The sequence below is a fragment of the Macaca fascicularis genome, chromosome 8 (assembly GCF_037993035.2).
Source record: "Macaca fascicularis isolate 582-1 chromosome 8, T2T-MFA8v1.1".
Classification (NCBI taxonomy): domain Eukaryota; kingdom Metazoa; phylum Chordata; class Mammalia; order Primates; family Cercopithecidae; genus Macaca; species Macaca fascicularis.
Window position 1 is genome coordinate 116,816,878 of NC_088382.1, and position 22,813 is coordinate 116,839,690.

Sequence of the window (22,813 nt, forward strand, 5' to 3'; positions counted from 1 at the left end):
TGGGCAGGAGGCAGACTGCTTTCATAAGGAGATAGAATAGGATCTTGTTTGTAAAAGATACCAGGATGCAGCCTCCTCTTCACCAAAACAAAATAAAATAAAATATCCTTTTACATTTGATGACAGTTCACATGTCAGAGACTGTCCTGTGTTAAAAGGGAGTTATTAAATTTTAACAAAGATCTATCATTTACTCCTCATTGAAGATGACTCTAACTTGCTTTCTTGAACGAATACAGGCGATACCATGACTTCTTTGAGTTTTTCCCAGGAATCCTTTAATTATGTTCACTATCTTAACTTCAACAACGATATGTTAGAGTAATACGTGAGGAAAATCATAAGCTGCCCAAATTTGTGTGTGTGTGTGTGTGTGTGTGTGTGTGTGTGTGTGTGTGTGTTTGAGACAGAGTCTTGCCCTGTCACCCAGGTTGGAGTGCAGTGGTGCAATCTTGGCTCACTGCAACCTACGCCTCCTGGGTTCAAGCGATTCTCCTGCCTCGGCCTCCTGAGTAGCTGGGATTACAGGTACCTGCCACTACACCCAATTAATTTTTTGTGTCTTTAGTAGAACCAGGGTTTCACCATGTTGGCCAGGCTGGTCTCGAACTCCTAACCTCATGATCCTCCCGCCTCGGCCTCCCAAAGTGCTGGGATTACAGGCGTGAGCCACTGCGCCTGCCCCCAACAATAATATATGTGTAAAGAATAAATGAGTAATTACCATTCAATAGTACATTTTATATATTTACATAGGTTTAAATTTAGAAGAAGCATGCAGATTTCCCTCAATTTATATAATATGTATGTTCTAGCGAAGTTGATAATAAAGTAGACATCTGAGCCAACTAAAATTATAAATTCAGACCTCTTTTTCTGGAGGAGAATGGCCTAAGTTTAAAGTTTGAAAATAAATGTCTCAACACAGTGGTCAAATCTGAGAGTTGAATTTTGTATAAGTAGAAGGGATTTCTTAGTCTTTCAAAGCAATTCAATTCCATTCAACGAATAACAAGTTTCTGGTGGGTACTGTAGGGAATTAAAAATCCCAGCACTTTGGGAGGCCGAGACGGGTGGATCACGAGGTCAAGAGATCGAGACCATCCTGGCGAACACGGTGAAACCCCGTCTCTACTAAAAAATACAAAAAAACTAGCCGGGCGAGGTGGCGGGCGCCTGTAGTCCCAGCTACTCCGGAGGCTGAGGCAGGAGAATGGCGTAAACCCGGGAGGCGGAGCTTGCAGTGAGCTGAGATCCGGCCACTGCACTCCAGCCTGGGCGACAGAGCCAGACTCCATCTCAAAAAAAAAAAAAAAAAAAAAAAAGTGAGAGGCAGCCTTTTATAAAACTCAAGCAAAATATGTTGAGTTGTAAAAGTATGTGAGCATAGAGAGGGTGACAATTAATAGAGGGCATCAGAAAAGAGGTCATGAAACAACTAATGTTTTTATGCATCCCAGAGGGTTGTTAGAGGTTGTTAGAGGAAGGGACAATCGAGACAGTGGTTCTGAAAGTTCAGGAAGTTCAGGATGCATAAAACTCACATGGCTGGTAGAAGGGTAGGTGGCAGCTGCAGCACTCTATTCTGTATCAGTTAGCTATTGCTACAATAATGACGTTTAACAAAACTCTGAAAAAAAAATGCAGTGGTTTAAAACAACAACCCATTATTGTTTCTCATGATTATGCAGGTTAGCTGAGCAGTTCTGCTGATCTGAGCCAGGTTCAGTTGATCTCGGTTGAGAGCTCTTATGTATCTTGAATCATCCATGGGTCAGCTATGGGCTGGCTGGTCTAGGGTGGTCTCAGCTGGTAGACTAGGCTTTGCTCCACGTGGTCTCTAATCCTCCATTAGGCTACGCTGGGCTTTTTTTCATGCCAAAGGTAGAATGTTTCCGACCAGACTCAGAACTGGCACAGAGTCATCACTTCTGTTGTGTTCTATTGGCTACAGCAAGTCCGGAGCTAGCCATTCGGGGAGTAAGGAAATAGAATTTATCTCTTTATGGAACAAGCTGCAAATTCGCATTGCAAAAGGTATGAATACAGAAAGGAGAAGAATAGACATCATTTTTGCAAGTAGTCGACAATGGGGCTTCTTTGTTTTGATTGGAATACTGAGTAGGTGGAATGAAGCTGTCTGGCAATGAAGGCAGAGATTAACCTGACCTGTTTATTTTAAATTCAGGGAGTAGTGAGGAAACATTGAAGTGTTTTGAGCTGGGAAAAACCATGTTCAGAAGTCTGGCTTTAGAAGGAATAAGCTTTTATGGTTATGAGGTGAATAATAGCACAGAGAGGCAGGATGAAAGAGTGTCTTTTCCAGTCATCTAGGAGAAAGAAAATTAAGGAAGGTTTGAATCAATGTGATGGAAATAGGAGAAGAATCAAGGCCACAGGCAAGAAATTTCTTGCAAGGACTGATAAGACTGCTGATGGCATGTTAGGTGAGAGGGACAAGTAGCATCTCCTTTATGCTCCTTCCTTTTCCTCCTGTATGCCAAACTCAAATTTTTAACACACATCCTCTTATTCTACATTCAGAGTTCCCAGAATATATTGTCCATTGTCACATGATAATGTGGCATTTAATAATTGGCAGGACACGACAATCATATTGTAGGGACATGGGCCTGAGACCCACTGCTTTGATCTACCATTCTAATGAGGCTAAGCTTTCTTAATTCATCCAAGACTGAAAGTTTTTCTAAGATTGAGGCTTTAGTTCATTTGGTAGATTTTTGTCAATGATTCTATAACTTCATAAATCTTTAATTTAAATTTCACAAAATATATATTAAAAATAAAATGAAGTTGCACAAATATTACTTTCAATTTTATTTAAATCAAATAATGTTGTGTTGATATGAAAAACTTTGCAAGAAACCACATGAATTTTAAAGACAAAATTTGAATACCTAATTACCCTATTCTGAAATAATTAAATGCAAAGAATACATATGTTAATTTGCCATAAACATGTAGGTATTACATAATACACATAACGGAGTCATAAAACATTTTACACTGCTTTATTATAAATAATTGGAAACAATATTTCATTTTTCAAACCCAGACAACAAAATAGTAAATATCATGCTTTCTTTTTTTTTATTACTTTATTTTATTTTTGTAATATGAGTCTGGAAATAGTATTCTTTATCCAAAAACTGGTTTAAAAAAGTGTCTGTAGGAACACAAAAGGACAAAATACTCATTTTCTTTCCCTTAATTGAAAACAGTCGAGAAGGTTTTTAGAGGGAGAGGCTTGCCTGCTACGGAGGAGCCACCAAGAATAGAAAAATGGTATAATACCTACAAATATCACTTGTAAGGCAAAAAGGGGTAGAATACAGACACATAAATATAAAAAAGACTTGATTGTAGACTTTAAAACATATTTTTCTTGACAATGTGAATAGCTTTATTTTTGCAAATGGAGGAGACCATTAAGGCATAGTGGATCAAGTCACCAAGTTTGAAGCTGGTATTGCTACCTTGCCAACAACTGTCTCTTTTGTAAGAGAGGAGACCCAATAGCTTTATTTCAATTTTCTCATCCCATAGTGACTCATGTTTTAATAAAAACTGTTTACTGTTATAACCTCGGACACTTAGAGGCAGAGAAGACTTCTCGAAAAAATACTGTAGTAACTTCAAGCACCCCCAAAATTCACTTAAAATAGATTATCCCATAGGAATATTTCCATTAAGTTATTTATAGCAACTAGCAGTCAGAATTTCTTTTAGGTGACTATGATTAATTTTCTTTTTGTATATATTTCCTTTACATATAATAGTTTTGCCAATTTTTCCCCCCGATAATAATTTTTAAAAATTTAAAATTGCCTAAGGGAATGGACTGAAGGAGACAAATATGAAGAGTGATGTATTTCATTAAGGGATATAGTAGATTTCTTTGAGCACTTGTGTTTATTTGCATCAATTAAGGACAATGTTGCATATTCCAGATTAATTAGCTATTAGGTTTATTGCAGATATAAACATGGTATGTACAATGATATTTATAATTATTTTATTTTTCATAGACTTCAAAGTGTTTCCTTTATAGACACTGGAACAGTGTGAATCTGGTAAGTATGTTTCCGTTAATTAGCAAAATTTAAATTAGCAAGACATAACAGGGTGAGTATTGAAGTTCTAAAAACATTTTTAAAATAATGAAGTTACATGTATGTATACACATGCTAATAGATACTGTAAAATGAACCGCTCCAGAGTACTTGGTTTTACTTCAACTTAATATACTCCAAAATATTGCTTTCCTGTATAATATCAAAGGAAATATTAAATGCATGTATATTATTTTAAGAACTTGATGATATATTTTACATTCTTTTAGCTTTACTCAGGCTATAAATATATTTATATATCATTCAATCAGTTTTTAGAGTAAATGGAAACCATAGTATGAGGTGGTAAGTTTTCACCACATACATCCTTACTTGATTATGTCCATTTTTTTTTTCTGAAAACTGTATCAAAAATCAGAGTATGTTTGTTTCTACTACACAGTTATTGTCCATGTACTACAATTCATTATGGCTTACAAAAATGGAATTTTCATTTGAAGATGGGTAAGAAGAAATCAGCCAGTAAGTATGACACTGGAATTAGGCTTCTGAAATCCATTAACATTTAACCAACTCAGAGGACAATGCTGTTCTAAATTTGTATCAAAATTGTGCAACAGTATAATTTGTTAGTAGGTTTGCATAGATATAACACCTTTTCACTGGTGTAATACATCTTTTCCAAAGGATTATGGCAGGCTTGTTTCTATTCTTCCTGTATATTCTCTTTTTCACTCTTTTTTTTTTTTTCCTGTTTTACATGAAATTAACCATATTTATCATCTGGCTACCATAGTTCCAAAATAAGGTCCAGTAGTAGTTTGAAGCACAGCAAAGCTGAGCAGGTTCTTCCCTTTTTAAAGCTCGACAGTCAATGGAGTTTTCTATAGTGGAGCCACGTGAGCACTGTTTCCCCAAGTAGAGACTCCTGTGAACTCAAAAGGCTCCAGATTCACAGTCAAGGACCTTGGTGACTTCACATAACTACCACTTATTGCTGGAAGGGAGACAATTTTGTTTGCTTCTGAAGTTTTCAAGCACTTTCTCACCTGGCAGCTTCTCCAGATTTCTTTGTTGTTTTTATAATCACTTCTGACATTGTGCTTTCAAAAATCTAAAGGTCGAATCATCATAGTTGTGGAACGTAAGGAGTAACTGGGCCCTTTGAAGTAGTGCCACTTTATCCCATTCAGTTTTCCATGGTTTTGTCCCGCAGTATAGAACATTCCATTTAAATTGGAGGGGCCACAAGCATCAAACCACCAGCCTGAAAAAATAGTTCATGATAGAAGAGAGAAGGAGAGGCAGCAATTATAAGTAAATGGAATATTTGGAAATTAATGGCATTAAATGATGGGAAGCTTGCTTGTTTTTGTTATGCTTATTTGCAATTAGGAGGCATCAGTAAATACATTCCCAGTAGTGAAACTGTTTTAAATGACTTCTGATACAAGATTTGTGTGACCCATCAGAGACAGCAATGCTGTCATGGAAAGCAGCTTTCAGTGTGACTCCACTGGGACTCACTTCCTCTTGTAATGATGGGAAGCCTCTGGGCTTCAAGATACAATCTATATAAGAGATGGATTTACATGTAAGACAAGTGCAATAAGGAAAATGTATATACCCATAAGAGGCATTCCATCTTAAGACTGTTATTGGGAATAGAACAATTAATTATTAGTAAAGAAATTCAGAAACTTAGACAAGCAACTGAGATCTAAATAGAAAGATATTCTCCATCTACTGCGTATGTTTGTCAATAATTGGCCCTAAGCTGCTTCTAAAATTAATTGGATACTGTGCGATGACTATGATGCTCAAAAGGACTTTTAATTACTGTGCCCTCTCTGTAGTTTATAACAATAGAAAAAGTGTTCTGCAATAATAGCCATTCAGTTCCTGTACAGCTATATTTTGTCTATGGTTATTTAAGTGCTTTCCAAACTTAGTAAAAAGAAAAACAATTTGATGAGTAACATGGAAATTCTGTGCTTATATAGCTCTCTATAAGGATAACTGGATAACTCAGTTTTATTTTTTAAATAAATTAAGTTCTTAGATTTTTAGATAAAGCATAGTGTTTTTTCCTGTCTCCTGAAGTAACACTACTGAATCTTTAGGGAGAGATTTATGCCAGAGACATTCTGGCATACTTTTTATTTGGATACAGTTGACCTCTCTTAGATTACAGACTTATACCTAAGGGACTAATAGCTAAAGAAAGAGAAAGCTGTACAGCTGATGTTTAACTGTAACATGAGCACCATCTTGCAGAAACTTTAGAAAAAGTTAAGTGGAGAAAAGCTAGTTCTCATTTTTCAACTTTAGAAGATGAATATAGCTGGCTTGTGTTTATAAAGTCACACTAGAGGCGTAACAAGCTGCATTAATCACCAGTTCATACTGCGGAACCACAAGGTATGTCTTGATGAATTTGGAAAGACACTATATTCCATGCAGTTTTATCAACTGTATGCAAACAACATAAATGTTAATGTAGTCAAAACACGAGGGACAAAAATGTTCTTGTTTGGCAAAGAAGGAGGAACTGCAAGTAAAATTCTACCTTTGTTTTTCTTAAGATTAATTCCCCTAATTTTTGATAAGTACAGCTGGTAAAAATGTGCTGTTTATATTATAAAAAGCATTCTAATATTAGTGAATTTATTTGCCCAAAAGACTTTTTCTAAAGGACTAAAATGAAACTCTAAGATGAAATTCAACTTGATTGCTTCTGTGTTTTAACTTTTCTTCTCCTTTTTTGTGACCTTCTTGAGGCACTTTTCCATTGCATTAATGAACTTTTTATAGTCTTTCAAATATGCACCATGGTCTCTCAAGCAAACACACTAACTCTATTGTTGAGACTGACAACGATTCATAGAATTCTCTTCCAAGTTGCATTAGGGTAAAATGTGTGTTTTTGTTTATTTGGTTTATAGAAAGTCACAAGAGTCCCAGAGGAGTACAGAAAGACAGACGTCTGTTGCAACAACAACCTGGCAATAAAGAGCATAGGCTGAAAGATGCGTTCATCGGGAAACTTTGGGAAAACTTAGGAAACAGACAAGAAACAGTAAGAGCCTGTGAGAGAGGTAAATTCATCTTGTGTATATTCTTGAATGAATAAAGTGGGGTAATGTTTGCAATGAGTAAAATGGCATTTCGGAGACATTGAAAGAAGGCCAGTATGGCTGTGTCACAATCAACGAGGGGGATAGTCGCCTGAAGCTGAGAGGGTCTGAAGCACATCACCCAGTGTTTTGTTCATCATCCTAAAAACAATGGAAAGCCATGGTTTGTATATTGGCCTATCTCCTGTACTTAGTAGGACACCTAACAAAGTTTGCTTCCCAAATGACCGGTGGGTCACTGCTGGCTTGTTAACTGATTGACTCTCTGATTGGTTCTCCTTGTGAAGTCTTTGTTGTCTGAAGTTGTTTAGCTTACTAAAATGCTATATTTGATAGATACCCCAATATGTAACATCTGTCCTTATTGTATCCATTTTTTTCTTTATGTATCCATTCAATATATAATTATCGTGAAACGTTGTTACACAGTACTCAAGACAGAAGTAGTCCTTGCCTTCATGAAACTCATTTCTAATGAGAGAAACAGATGAATATATGTAAGCAGGCACAAAAATTACTATTAGGTTGGTGCAAAACTAATTATGGTTTTTGTCATGACTGTTCTTGACAAAAAATGCAATTACTTTTGCACCAACCTAATATAAATTATGACTTAAAATGTCATGAAGAAAATAAGTAGGAGCTCTGAAGGGAATAACTCGAGTTTTCACACTCGTGAAAGAATCTGATATTTAACGAGACCTGAAAGAGCAGAGAGGCAGCCCCAGGAAGATGGGAAAAGACCCTGATAAGCAGAGTACAGCACCTGCAAAGGCGATGAGGAAGAAAGCCAGCTTGGGATGTGTAGGGACATCAGTGCAGCTCGTGCACAGCGAACAAGAAATGACTTGCAGGAAATGAAGGTGGAGGAATAGGCAGTCCTGGAGAGAAGTTCAATGTTTATGGAACAATTTGTAGTTTAGCCAGCCTGCTTGTCCATGATGAGGCAAACAAGTAAAACATTCTCTACAGATGGGAACCACAATCGAACCAGAAGAACCAGATCTGCTAGGTTAAATGTTTCCTCAAACACTGTTTAGAGCCCTCATTCTCTATGATCTTCCAAAGCTATCCTGAGCATATGTGACAGCATAAAAAAAGAAGAAAATTGAGTCTAGAATCAATTCTGCAAATATTAACCAATGGATAGAGATAGGGGACAGGAATTTTTGGAAACAAAATTTCTGACTTTAAAGCATGCACAGTTTTGTGTAGGCGACAAACAAAATGCTACACGTTGAGATGATAGCCGCTAAACAAAGAGAAGAAGAAAATGTTATGGAAATACAGAGGCAGTAGGTGCTAACTGTCTGAGGGACCACAAAGCTCACTCATCCAACAGCTGCTCTGGGTCCTGAAGGATGGGTAGAGTTCACTGAACAGAAAGAGATTCTACACAGTCTGTACTCTGGAAGAGCAGGAGAGAGTGTCTGCCAGCAGGTTGGCTTGGCTGGAGTGCCAGTGGGTTAAAGGGTTGGAGAATATAGGGCTAAAAAATAAACAGGAGGGAGAACATAAAGGTTTTTATTACACCTTTAGACATTTTCTTTTGGGCAATGGGAAGCCTGCAGAATGCCGGGGCAGAAGTTAGAAGACCCAGACTTTTCATGCTTACTTCATCAATTAATAACCAAGAGATCCTCCACAATAGTACCAATGGTATTTGATATTTACTGAATCGTTCACATGAAGGTATTTGTATGCATTTTCTCATTTTATCCCCCAAACAGCCTTAAGTGATGTGGCAAATACCATAATAAAGATACTAATGCTCACAGAGTTTAAGGAATTGTTTAAGGTCACATTCATAATACATAGATTCTAAGAACTGACCAACCATTTTCACAGCACAGTTATAAGGATTAAATAAGATAATGCACTATTATAGCCTATAAAAAATCCTACTTAAGTGCCAGCTGTAAGTTATCTAGAAAATGGGGCAGAATGTTTAGGGCAGGAAAAAAAGAGACAAGACCTTGTGGAGCATCATAATAATTTAATAATAAAGACAAGGTCATCAGTGCCAACATATTTTCTTATTTGCTTAGTGGGGTTTATTAGAGAAATATGAAAATAATTAGACCCAAATAAGTACAGTTGTACAATGTTCATGTTATAAAATCTTGGCATTTAAGCTCCTAATTTTTTAAATGTTTCATTTTGATTTCATTACAAATCAAGGAGTTTGAAATGTTCAATTAACTCTTTATCTTAAGACCAGTGGGCCATGAATTCTGTGATCTATCTCAGAGCAATTGATAATAAAGATGATGAATTAAGATGGAAGAAAATGAAATAAAAGAGCAATTATTTCTCATTACCATTTCAGTTTATTATAAGATATCCTAACTTCAAGGTAGCAGAAGTAATTATTTCTGTGTAGGCAAGGATTCTCTGTTTTCTCTGATACATACATTAAAACAAATTAAATAATTTTTTCATATCAAATATTTAAAATAGTTTGTCCACTTTCTACCTTTATTTTTAAAAATTAAGCATGGCCAAGTCTTTTATACACAAATCCTGAAAATACGTGGTTTAAAGCATTTTTTCAAAGCAGGCAAAAGTATAGCAGAGTCCTCATTACTCATATGCATTTCTTGTATTTATAAGTGATCATAGATACTCAGTACATATGATACATTTGCATGGGATGAAGATGTTCTATGAATATACAGAGGAGTATGCCTGAGTTTGCAGTTCCTCTCTGATAAGATACTGAATAGCTGAATTACATATTCTGTGCAATCCTGGGAAAATATTAACTTTGTATTTTGTTTATGCTTGGGAATAACAAATAAGAAATATCCTAAAGCAATTCATCTAGGGAAGGCACTTCAAGCCTAAAAGAACTCAATGATGCAAGCAAAGGATCGAAAAAGCAGTTACCATCTGCTATTGGGACAACTGATAAAATGTCTCAAATGTTTTTTTGTTTTGTTTTGTTTTGTTTTGGTTTGGTTTTTTTTGAGATGGAGGCTCACTCTGTCGCCCAGGCTGGAGTGCAATGGCGGATCTTGGCTCACCTCAACCTCCGCCTCCCGGGTTCAAGTGATTCTCCTGGCTCAGCCTCCTGAGTAGCTAGGACTACAGGTGTCTGCCACCACGCCTGGCTAATTTTTGTATTTTTTTTTTTTTTTTTAGTAAAGGTGGTGTTTTGCCATGTTGGCCAGGCTGGTCTCAAATTCCTGACCTCAGGTGATGCAATCACCTTGGCCTCCCAAAGTGCTGGGATTGCAGGCGTGAGCCACCACACTCAGTCTCAAATGTTTTAAGGTTGGCAACTGCTGAGATGTACTTTGCCAAACATTTTTCTTCATAACTTGTAACCTCATGTATATTTTAATAAGAAATCTGAGATTCATGTTTCCAATTCATTTACACTTAACTCATTAAAATTTAGTTTTGTAATAACTATTCCAGGTCTTTTAAAATCATTTGTGTCTTTTATCTTTGAAGCAGAAAATTCACATTTTATCGCTAATAAATGAAACTTTGCCCAGAAAATAGGAATTTGATTCTCAACTTTGTACTCAGGAAGTTCAACTTTATTTGAATATCAGGAAACCTAACTCTTAAATTCTTCTGATTCTAAACAAAATGTCTCTCAACACTTCTTTTCTGTGATAAAATGTACAGCAAAATGAAAAGGTATATCTGTTTTTGTAGATTTCTTTTGTTCGTTTTCAATGCATGCATTCTAATCAGCAGTATGCAAAAGAACTTGCACAGAAATTAAGATTTTCGTCTTTCATCACTAACTAAGGATGAGTTTAAACTAAATTGACTGGTGCCATCAATGGGATCATAATGGAAAAAATCTCTTGGTGAATTTATGTGGACAAAGTTGGCCCTACCCAAAGCCAGCCCCAAGAAGCAGCTGCATGGGTCTTGCATGCAGGAGGCAAAGGACCTTGCTAGAAGTCTGCATTGCTTCTGTCATCTCGTACTATATCCCCTTCAGGCCAAGGACATGTTTTTGTTTTTTGGGGGGCTTTTTTTTTCTTTCCTTTCTCTTCTTTTTGTTCTAAATATGAAAAGCTGTTTAACCTGGCTAGGAATATTGAATTCATTTAAAACTTCTAGGTATTCTTTTACTGCCTCTCTTCTCCCTCATACTTCATTTTGCTTTTAACCATGTTTAAGTGAGGAAATGCTTGCGAAAAGATGCTGCAAACAGTACAATAGAGCTCTATCATTCTCTTTGAATGTCATTCCTTTTAATGGAAGCAGTAGAAAGAGTAGATAGAACAAAGGTCTCTGGAGGTTGAGTACCTGCATTTAAATTCTACTTCCGACAAAATTCTGTGACCTATGGCAAATTATCTAACTTTTCGGTATCTCAGTTCTTTCCAAAAGTATTACTGTGGTCTCTATTTCCAAGAGTTTTTGGAAGCTTCATATAAGTTATTAAATACAAATCATTTAGGATAATACAAACATATCTGTTAGAAAGAGTTCAATAAGTTTTTAAATATTATTACTGAGTACAATACAAAGTTAATTGGTTATTTTTCATCCACTGCCAATCATTAAGCTTTGGTTGTAGCCTTGCGCAAGAGGACTATCAGTTCTGATTCACCTTTTTCCAAATGTATAAAAGACATTTTCTGATACTCTTTGCTCTTTTCCTAATAAATGAAACTTTGCCCCAGAAAATAGGAATATAATCTTAAACTTTGCATTTTAGGAAGCCCAAATTTATTTGAAAGTTGGGAACCTAACACTCAAATTTTTCAATTCTGCAGTTTAGTCTTTGGGGTTATTCTTAAGTTAGTTTCAGTTCTTGATAGTCACCTCTTTGTTTCTTGTTTGAGCATAGAAATACATGTATGTATTAGGCATTTTAAAAATAAGTTCATGCAAGAGTCACATTTATACTAACATTCATTTACTTTATGTCTTTTCACCAGAATAATTTGTAATTTTGCAATGTCCTTTCAGAGTCTCTGCTAACATATTTACTCATCAAACCAATATTTATTGAACATATGCTATATGCCACACACTTTGGCAGTCACTTGGAATACAGTAGTGGACAGCACAAAATCCGTGCATTCACAGAACTTACATTTGTGTAGAATAGGCGTACGTTTTATGTACTAAATACAGAAATTGGGTTGAAATAAAAGTAATGCAATGTATATTTATATAGTCAATCTTACATTAGTCATATGGATCTTCTTTTCTCTCAATATTTTTACCTTGAAACTTAGAGAATTTTAGTTATCTGATCATGCTTAGCAGGTCCTTACTGGATTCTCAAAAATGCTAAGACGATTATATTTTCCCAAAGATCTTGTCACTTCAAGGTCATACACCAGTTGAAAAAACTGCTGGCTTCTATCATTTTCTTTGTCTTCTTTAAGATTATATAGTAGGCAAAGTGAGCATTTATCAACTCTCTGCTGTTAGCATCTGGAAAGTTCTAGATGTACTAAGAAATTTATGTGTATGGCTTTTTCCCCTCTTTAAGGACTGAACTGAAAAATATCCTTTGTTAGCTTTAGAAAGTCTTGTCTATCAGTTAACATGGTTTATGCGTTGGGAAAATAAATCAGAGTTTCTACTTCAATAGATTATTTCTATACAAAGTTAGGTCACATTTTTACATAGCCTTTATATGATGAACTAAATATGGAAATTATATTGAAACTAAAGTAAGGAATGTAAAACAATAATGTATTTGTTTTTGTGGTTAACAATTTTTAATAATTACAGTTTATGACAGATTTTTAGAAATAATTCTTTAAATATAATTTTAATAATTTTAGTTAACTGTAGCTTAAGCAAACTTTCAGAAATGCTGATTTTGAAAGCTCCTAATTTAGTACCAAAGATCGTTTGTTTTCTGCTGAAGATAAGTTTGTTTTGAATGTGACAATCTAGTGACAAGAATTTGTTATTGTCTTAATTCTGGAATCAGAATTTTTCACATATTTATCTCCACATACAATAAATCTATACAAAAAGTATGCATTGAATGAGATTACATTTTCATTTTCTTAATGTTAAATAGTAGATAAAACTATTTCTTTTACATTTTTAATGAAACTTATGCTCTAGCCTGTCTTGCTCATTTCTTTAATAGTAATTAACCCCTTTAATAGGTGCTCATTAAAAATATCTTAAATTGACAGAAGAAAGCAAAGAAATAAGGAAGTTAGGAAATGAAGAACAAAGATCAAGTCCTACCTTCGGTCTAGCTGAAATACCTTCTGCTTTCAATTAAGCCTATTTCCTGCCATTCAGTCTTTTACCGATAAGGGTAATGATACCAGATTTTCCAACTAGAATTCCTCTTTGTACTTGAAGAAAACTAGGATAGTTAGTGGGAAATAAATCTTATTTTACTCTTAATTCCTTTTAGAAGAAACAAATGAAAAATATATAAATAAAGAAGATAAAACAAAACTTTAATTGATAATGACAAACAGCTATGAGTTACTAGCTTCAAAGAGTACGAAGTCTCACTGCTTAAGAGAGGCTATTTTAAATAGGCAACAGGCTCAAATACTAAGTTTAAAAAAAAAGAAAGGAAAAATCATTAGATGAGGAAAATGGCTCTAAGGGAAACTTTGACAGAATAAGTAGTAGTGGTGGGGAGCATCTAAGTAGGACCTAAGTTCCAGGCAATACTCCAGTTACCTGGACTGTCAATGACATTCATCCTTACATTCTCCAGTTCTTAGCTATCTAAATTCCACATTTTAGCTGTCCATAATAAATAACTTTGCAAGACCTGGATTCTTTCAAAGGGACATTTGATAAGGTAATGGCATTTATTACAAAAACACATTTACTTAGACTATTCCAGCCCAAGCAATAAGGGGAAATATTCTCTCCCAAACATGTGTTTATTGGTGAGTAAGAACTGGGTCCAAGAATAATTATGGATGAAAGAACATGACAAAGTTCAATCATTTAAAGTAGAAATAAAATCATAAATCTGAGCAGTGAAATTTTCTCAATGACAACCAAGATGTACATTCTCCTCTTTGCTTTACTCCATATTTTCATTATTATGACAGAAATATGAACATATTGGAATACTCTTCTAAGGACACATTTGAAAGATTTTACTGTTGGTTTTTCATGTATTGTATTTATTTGGTAAGAAAAAATACCTGTAAAAATAGACATGGAGAAAATAATATTTCAATATTAAAATGTGCAGGAAATTGAAAAATCAAAGTCCCTTTGTCCTTGTATACAGTTGCTGACAATTTCATTTATGAGACCAGGGATGTAATAAAAAGAAGAATTTTATTTCAGGAAAAAGCTCAAGACCTACCTTGTGTGTACCATTTTTTTTAAAAAAATCTTAGATTTGTAGCAACTATTTCCGGGGGTGAGGGCTGAGGGAGGAGTCATAAAATTACATATAGGAGACTTTTTAATATTTGATGATGTTAAATATTATGTCAAAAGGATATGTTCAAAGCTTAAGGAAAAGAATATGAGGCCGGGCGCGGTGGCTCACGCCTGTAATCCCAGCACTTTGGGAGGCCGAGGCGGATGGATCACGAGGTCAGGTGATCTAGACCATCCTGGCTAACATAGTGAAGCCCCGTCTCTACTAAAATTACAAAAAATTAGCCGGGCGTGGTGGCGGACGCCTGTAGTCCCAGCTACTCCGGAGGCTGAGGCGGGAGAATGGCGAGAACCCAGGAGGCGGAGCTTGCAGTGAGCCCAGATCGCGCCACTGCGCTCCAGCCTGGGCGACAGAGCGAGACTCCATCTCAACACACAAAAACCAAAAAAACAAAAGCAGAAAAGAATACGATAGAGGCAGAATCATAATAGGTTAGTTTTGATAATATTGGGGCGGGTATCATATTGAAAAGATGTCAACATAGGTGGCATGGCTGGGGTCAACGGGTTGTGATTTGATGATAGCAGTAATGGAAGGGTTGGCAATAGGGAGGAAGACAAAAGATTTATCCCAAACTGGCTGGGCGTGGTGGCTCATGTCTCATGCCTGTAATCCCAGCACTTTGGGAGGCTGAGGTGGGTGGATTACCTGAGGTCAGGGGTTCCAGACCAGCCTGGTCAACATGATGAAACCCTGTCTCTACTAAAAATACAAAAATTAGCTGGGCATGGTGGTGCGCACCTGTAGTCCCAGCTACTCGGGAGGCTGAGGCAAGAGAATCGCCTGAACCCAGGAGGCAGAGGTTGCAGTGAACTGAGATCACGCCATTGCACTCCAGCCTGGGCAACAGAGTGAGACTTGGTCTCAAAATAATAATTATCCAAAACCTTCACTCCATACTTTTCCAAGCTCTATTCATTGATGAAGATAACATCAACCTAATGATTTATTTCATTGGTTTTAAAATTTGAAAGTTATTTCAAGAGTTACAAGATGGTCATTCGTGTACTACACTCATTCATGTACACTACTACTTCACTAATTCATGTACTACATTTTCTAATAGGTTTCTATGTGTCACAATCAGCTGTGCTAGATGTTTGGAATGAAATGGCAAACATTAACTGTCATTCATTTTCCTGAGGTACAATATAGAGATGAGTTTCTCTCCCTGCTGTCTCACAGAGTGGATCTGGAGTTCAAGTAAGATAGTACAACATGTGCAGCAATATGTAATATGTTATAATAATGGTAGTAATGTAGTGTTGGGAAAAGAAAATATTAGATTTGAACAATTTTTTCCTTACTAATATGAAAACATGTTTTGTAATAGAATTAAGACAGAAAGTATATTAGAACAATTGAAGGTGGTAGTGATTGTTACTATAGTGAGAGAGAGAAGCAGCAGTAAAACTGTGAGAGGAGAAACACTGAAATAGGAATTTCTCTTACAATTTTGTTTGATGCCAACTCCTTTCCTGCCAGACCCTATAACATTCTTGAGCAATAGCATTTGCCATTGGGTTTTATCTTAGTGTTTCCCAAACTTCAGTCAGTCATGTATCAACTTCACAGTTTTCCCATATCCACTTATAACTTTTATTAATATGGATCAATTTTTTCTTTAAATCAATTATTTGTTAAATACAGAATATTGTGAATGCATTCTAAAATGCAAGTTTATATCATTCATTTAAAGAGGAAACCAGCACCACTTGCTGTAATAGAAGTTAGACATAGCCAGATGCCAGGGTGGCTCATGCCTGTAATCCCAGCATTTTGGGAAAGCAAGGTGGGCAGATCACTTGAGGTCAGGAGTTCAAGACCAGCCTGGCCAACATTGTGAAACCCCGTCTTTACTAAAAATAGAAAAATTAGCCAGGTTTGGTGGTGGGCGCCTGTAATCCCAGCTACTCAGGAGGCTGAGGCAGGAGAATCACTTGAACCCGGGAGGTGGAGGCTGCAGTGAACTGAGACAGCACCATTGCACTCCAGCCTAGGCAAAAAGAACAAAACTCTGTCTCAAAAAAAAAAAAAAAAGAAAAGAAAAAAAAAAGAAAGGTAGATATGAAACTCATAAAATTAAAACAAAATAACATTATTTAATTTTAGGTATGTGCCATTGCTTAACCAAGGCTCTGAGACTACGGGTTTTTGTTTGTTTTTTTGTTTTTGCCAAGAAGCATCATTGGTAAGTGCTGAGGAAGTATTACAGATGTGATAGCACCAAACTGAGAATTTCTCTGTGGGGCAATCATAAGGCTGGAAAAATATTTAAAATGTACAAAAGGATTAACTTTCTTACTCTATGATATGATATTATTTAATGATGTCTCCTATACTAGCTAAAATATCTTGCAATGATTAATATTACATAGCGTAAAACTCTGGTATAGCTGGTCTGAACTGTGTTACTTTTGGTTTAACCACACCTCTTTATTTTTCTTATCTCATTTCAACAAAATGATCAATTAACTTACTATATAATTGCAAATTAGTTTGTAAGAAGTAATTACTGTATATGTTGAGTTCCCAAACTATTGTTCATCTTACTAAGGGTATCAAGATGCTTATTTAGAAAGTAGAATATCTGGGACTTAAGAGACTAAAAAATGTATTCAGAACCAAGCTTAGCACACTTTCACTATTGATGTTGGGGGAGGATGCAAACCTCTAAATATGCTAGCAATGTCTTACACAAGAACGCGGGGTAAATTCGTGGACAGAACAAAATGATCTCTAGGGACTTGCTCTTAACTTTCCTGACCATAAGATCATACCCCGTTCTCATAGATAAGAAACCTTAAGCCCCAAACCAATGAAACATAGCTTAGAGAGTGGCCCCATAGGACTTACCTCCTGTTAACATGAGGGCACATTTGCACATACAGTTGTCATTATCAGCATCTTTAGTGCTGAAATCAGCACCGTGTAAGATCAGGCTGCTCTGTTTTCCTGCTGTCCCAGTGTGACCTTTTAAATACAACCTGAAGTCAAAAAGAAAAAAAAGAAAGATAAGCCATTCGACAGAATAACAGAACCCAGAAGACCAACTTGTTGAATGTTTGCCTTTTCATCATTTTCTTCTTTCTTTGAACTCAGCCCTTCCAACAAACCTCTAGAAGATGCAAGCTATGTGAACCAAAAGAACAAAGGAAGGAAAAAGTTTATGTCATTATGCATGCTCAAACTCATATGGTTCTCTGATAATGCAGGATCCAGAAAACATAAAAACCTTGGTTTATTTTTTAATACAGGTATTAACCTCTAAACCTAAATGCTTTTTACAATGTCGATTCAGCATCTCACTCCCTTAATCCATTAATATATAATATTGCAGATGTGCTAAAAATTATTCATAGCAATACAAGGAGTAAGTGTCATTGATTGAGGACTTGCTCTGTGCCAGGCACTATGCTAAATAATTTCCAGTGGTTATTTGATTAAATTTTTATATTAAATCTGTGATCCCTATATTAACATCCCCAAATTGTATACCAAGGTTTAGCGAAGCTATGTAAGCTGGAATTTAGCTTGTATGAATCTAAAACTCAAGCTTTGAATCATTATGCATTCCCTGGACAAATGTTTGCTGAGCACAAGCTATATACCCGTTATTGATCTAGGCACTTAAGACATATAAGAAAACAAAACAAAAATGCATGCTTTTGAGGGACTTGTATTCTAGAGGTATCTCTAACATTAAATTCAAAATCCCATCTGTTTAATGTGGCATTCTTTGAAGAACCTATCTTACTATTTAGAAACATTTCTTACATAAAACTTGCATTAACCTAGATCAGTGGCCCTCTAATGGTTGTGCATATAACAAATCATCTGACCTTTTGTTTAAAAGGCCTGTTTACTAATCCCAGAAATATTTGTTTTCAGCTAGCATCTCAGATTTCTCTGCAGACTGTCCAAAGAGAGCATTTTGTCAAGTATTGTCCTAGAATCCAAGAACTAGTGGACGAATCACAATAGTTGCCAAATGTAGCGCCCTGTCTGATGTTTGCTCATTTCCTACTGATCGTACACACTGCTTTCATATCCTTCTGGGCAATGTAGTGCTTAGAACTAATGTAAACTTGCTCAAGTCCTTCAGTGGCTTCACACGGCTTACCGTACTAAACTGAAGTTGTTGTATTGACAGTTTGATGCCCAAGGTGTTTTCTGGCTTAGACTCTAGCCCCTCTCTCTCTAACTCTACCTAACACTGCTCCTGCATACCAGTACAATGTTTTCATCAGAATCATGTAGTAATATCCCCTTCAAATTCATATAGGTCATCACCTGCATGCCTGGATCTTATTTATGAATACTATCCACCCACAGTATAGTTAATGGGTGATTTGTGTCTCTGTATGAATGAGACACTCCTAAAACCTAGGCTGGCTCTGAGCAAAACATTATACTACTATGAAATAGAATAATAAAGATCAATTAATATTTGGAGATATATTTCAACTTGTGTTTGCATCTAGGTATATGTATATATCCTATTGTTTGTGGTATTTGATATTATTTTTAGCAAAAAACAATATTATTGGATGTTTGTGCAATATTTTACAAATATTCTGCAGAGATTTTGAGCCAGAGCAAAGTATACAAGTAAACCTCAGTCAGCTTTTGTTGGTTCCAATAATTAATGGAACTTCTGTTTCACAGTAGTACAAATAATTTTCTAATGTTGAATTACCACACAAAAGCTTGTATTTTAAAACTCTGAGAGGCAGGCTACAAGTCATTGGTGATACAAAATTGCAGAATTTTTTAAAGTGCCAATTCACATTTCAGGCTGCAGCCAGCCCAAATGGAGGTGGGTTTCACCAGGGAAAGTAAGGTGACAGATCACCAAAGGGAGTTTTGGGACATGTTACCTGGATGAATTCACCACCTTCCAGAGCTGGTGAGAACTTTCAATTTGATCACTCTTTTGGAGGTCCTTGACCTCCCAAAGACAGACACACATTGGCAAAACTAACAGAGACTTTTGTCAGGCCTCCATTTGCAGTCAAAGTAGGAATATGGTAAGGACCCAGTCTCATGGTCTTCTTAGAGAGAATTTCACACAGAAAGCCAAATTATAATCAGAAAGTTCCTTGTTTGGTGAAGACAGAATCAGAATTGAGAGAATAAGTGAATGATTCCAAAATTAAGTAGCTACGTCTCTCCTAGCCTGAAATCTGGGAGAGTTTAGCCCATAAGCACTCTTGAATGAGCAATGGCAATTTTAACTTTAATTTTTTGTTTCTCTGTGATTTGTAATGGCCTTCCTTCTTATGGTAAGTCAATGCCATTTTCTCTGCAGTAGCTTTAAGTTCACTAATAAAGACAGACTTTCCAGGATGCAATGATTTTCTACAGTGTCTTTTGCAGGGAATTCAGCACAAATGTTCGATTCTAAATAACAGACTGCTTGCTATGTGCTTGAATACATTGTTTATACTTTTATCCTTTCACATAAGAGTTACAATCTAAGTCTCATAATTTATAATTATTTATTTGTGTAATCAAGGCAATACAAATGCACAATTATAAATTTGAGAAGAAAAGCAAAAAGAAGAAATAAAAATCAACCCAAATCTCATCACTGAGTTTAACTACTTTTATCATATTACAGATTTTTAGTATTTTCCTTGTTTCTCCCCACTAAATATAAAATATTATTTATTTTTAAATATACATGTATCTGAACACATTCTTATAACATTTTGAACACTATAAGTAAAGCTTCTGCTCACAGCCCCATTTCATCTCTCTCTTTAGAGGTATCCTTCAAGAACAATCTCTCCCCATGTGAAAATACAAATAGAAATAGAATTATACTTTACATGCTTCTGTATGAGATGATTTTCAAATATAATTTTATGACCACTTTCACATGCCATTACAGTTTTTTCTCTAACAGCATTGGGAAGCTATCGTATGAATATATCATCAGTTGTCACAAGATTAAGGCTGCCTTCAGGTATCTCTCTATATGTATGCTGGTATAGGTATTAGGATTACAATAAAATCCACATTTCTTTCTTGACCTTTCCCGGTATGAATGTCATCAATGCTATGTTAGGCTCCATGAGTAAAGAGACGTCTTTCCAGATCTATTTAAGACTTGGAGGTCAGTTTCTAGTCTTGGCAGCTCTTCTCTAGATTATAAAAAATGATTTACAGCTAGTCTCACTGCCTTGAGTTTCACTCCTTCTTCCCCTTCTCCATGAAGTCCATGCAGCTCATTCAAAAACATGTGTCTCATCATTCCTCCATCCTGGTTAAAGTCGCTCAGTTGTTCCTCCAAAATTCAAAGATAAAGTTCAAATTCTTTACTGTGGTTTGCAAGGCCTGTGAAGTCTAGTCTTTGTCTACTGTCTACTTTTCCCATGTCTCACCCACTCCAACCCTCCCATGTCTTGTTATTTTCTGCACATACACATAGTGCTCTAGCCTTACCCACTCACTTATTCTCTCTAAGCAACACTCTTATTTCTCCATACATTTGCAAGTACCATCCCCTCTTCCTAGAAGGTACTCTCCAGGTTTGAACAGCTGCTGAACTCCTATCCATCCTTTAAGATTTGTTCCAAGTATAACCTCAAAAAGCATCAAATCAGCATCTTCATGATGACACTTACTTGCTGTATTTTAATTGTCTTTTCACTTATCTGTTTCCCATAATAAACTGTGAGCTCCTTGAGGCATAAACTATGTTTTACTCATCTTTGAATCGCCAGAATCTTGAAATCTTGAACAGTCTCTGAGATAGAGAAAGGACTCAATGTTCATTGAATAGATGGATGATGGGTGCGCTAAGCAATTAACTTTTGGTAAGCTCAAGGTAGCAAGCAAAAGCAAACTCAAATATAAAGAGCTCTACTATCAAAATATACTTGGTCCATGTTTCAGAAGGACAGCTTTTACATCTCATTTAGTTAGGTGCTCAACATATCTACCTAGGTATCCACTTCATTGCCTATCCAACTCAAATGATTAAAAAAATATATGTAGGTGTGTGTATGTGTGTGTATATGTATATGTATACACACACACATATACATTATATATATATACACACACACACACATATACATTATCTCATATCCTTCTTATTTTTCCAGTTTTTTGTTCTTATTTTCTCAGAGACTCCAGAATATAAAAACATGAGCGAGGCACTATGCAGATAGAGTAAAGGAAAAAAGACTATGTCTTAATTCTTATTACTCCTTACATTTTATTGAATGATTTATTTGTATCGTATGAATAGCCAACTGAGAACAATTTGAAAGCAAACTCAAAATAAAAATATGCTTAAGGTTAATGTTTCAGCTAAAATTATTTTTTTAAAAAGAAATATTCTATTAAGGTGTGAACCTAATTCCTTAAGGTCCTGCCTTGAATAAACATTAAAACATAAACATACAGCAGAAGTGGAGAGGAGCTGCAAGATGTGCAATGTAAACAGTGGCATATATTGGTTGGAATGATGTACGAGTAGAAGAGACTGATATTTTGAGGAATAATGAATGTTTTGCGGTTCAAGACTTAGTAGCACTTGTAATTTACATGAAGTAGCATTCATCCCCCATGTTTATATCCTTAGCATGTCACAGAGGAGCGGCTTATGCTCTTCTATGGAAGAGACACACAGTCTCTTGCACTGGGAGATAAAGATGAAATTTCATAAAAATCATTTCTTCTAAACACTATTTTAAAAACTTTGCAAATGAGGGCAACTGTGCTTCTGTGGAATCCCAGAAGGACTCTGGGAGAAACTATACAGTCCAGAATAGGTCCCCTGCACAGTTCAGGGGCTCATTCTTTCTTAGCAGCTCTTTAGCTAGCTCAGAGTCCCAATTTTTGGCCCAAAGCCAACAACCACAGCTAGTTATTTGATACAGGAAAATTAAGGACCAGTCACTCATTAATGCCAAGTATTTCTGTAACTAGATTAGAAAAACAAAACAACAAAAAAAAACTTGTTTGAGTTGAGGCTCAAACAGAACATTTGGATGATTCTTTTTAACACTGGTTCTGGCTAATATCTAAAGTCCTTATGTGTAATTGACTATCTGTGGCTTTCTCTATGAAGCTAATAGTTGTTCCAAATAGACTTTCAGTTTATGAAAGAAAAATCAATATACAGGACGGCTTTGCACCTGACTACGGTGACAGTGAAGTGGAAGTGTGAAACATTAGTGAGAATACATCTC

At 35.8% G+C, this 22,813-nt stretch overlaps 1 protein-coding gene and 1 long non-coding RNA gene across 10 annotated transcripts in view; one reads left to right on the top strand and one right to left on the bottom strand.

Annotated features, from left to right (window-relative positions):
* Positions 1–22,813, bottom strand: part of ANGPT1 (angiopoietin 1) — a 274,342-nt gene that overhangs the window by 16,818 nt on the left and 234,711 nt on the right. For 3 of the 9 annotated variants that reach the window (XM_005563923.5, XM_005563922.5, XM_015455109.4), the window contains exons 8-9: positions 17,463–17,593; positions 2,826–5,361 (exon numbers count right to left, since the gene is read on the bottom strand). In XM_005563923.5, coding sequence (XP_005563980.1) covers positions 5,201–5,361; positions 17,463–17,593 — 292 coding nt within the window. In that variant the 3' untranslated portion in view covers positions 2,826–5,200. Of the gene's footprint in view, positions 1–2,825; positions 5,362–17,462; positions 17,594–22,813 lie in introns of those variants that run through there. The other 6 variants (XR_012416596.1, XM_073999303.1, XM_045398590.3 and 3 more) reach the window with 3 other exon arrangements.
* LOC135964799 (uncharacterized) overlaps positions 6,973–22,813 on the top strand; it is a 40,245-nt gene continuing 24,404 nt past the window's right edge. The window contains exon 1 of the long non-coding RNA XR_010577451.2: positions 6,973–7,192. This is a non-coding gene — a long non-coding RNA (uncharacterized lncRNA). The remainder of the gene's footprint in view (positions 7,193–22,813) is intronic.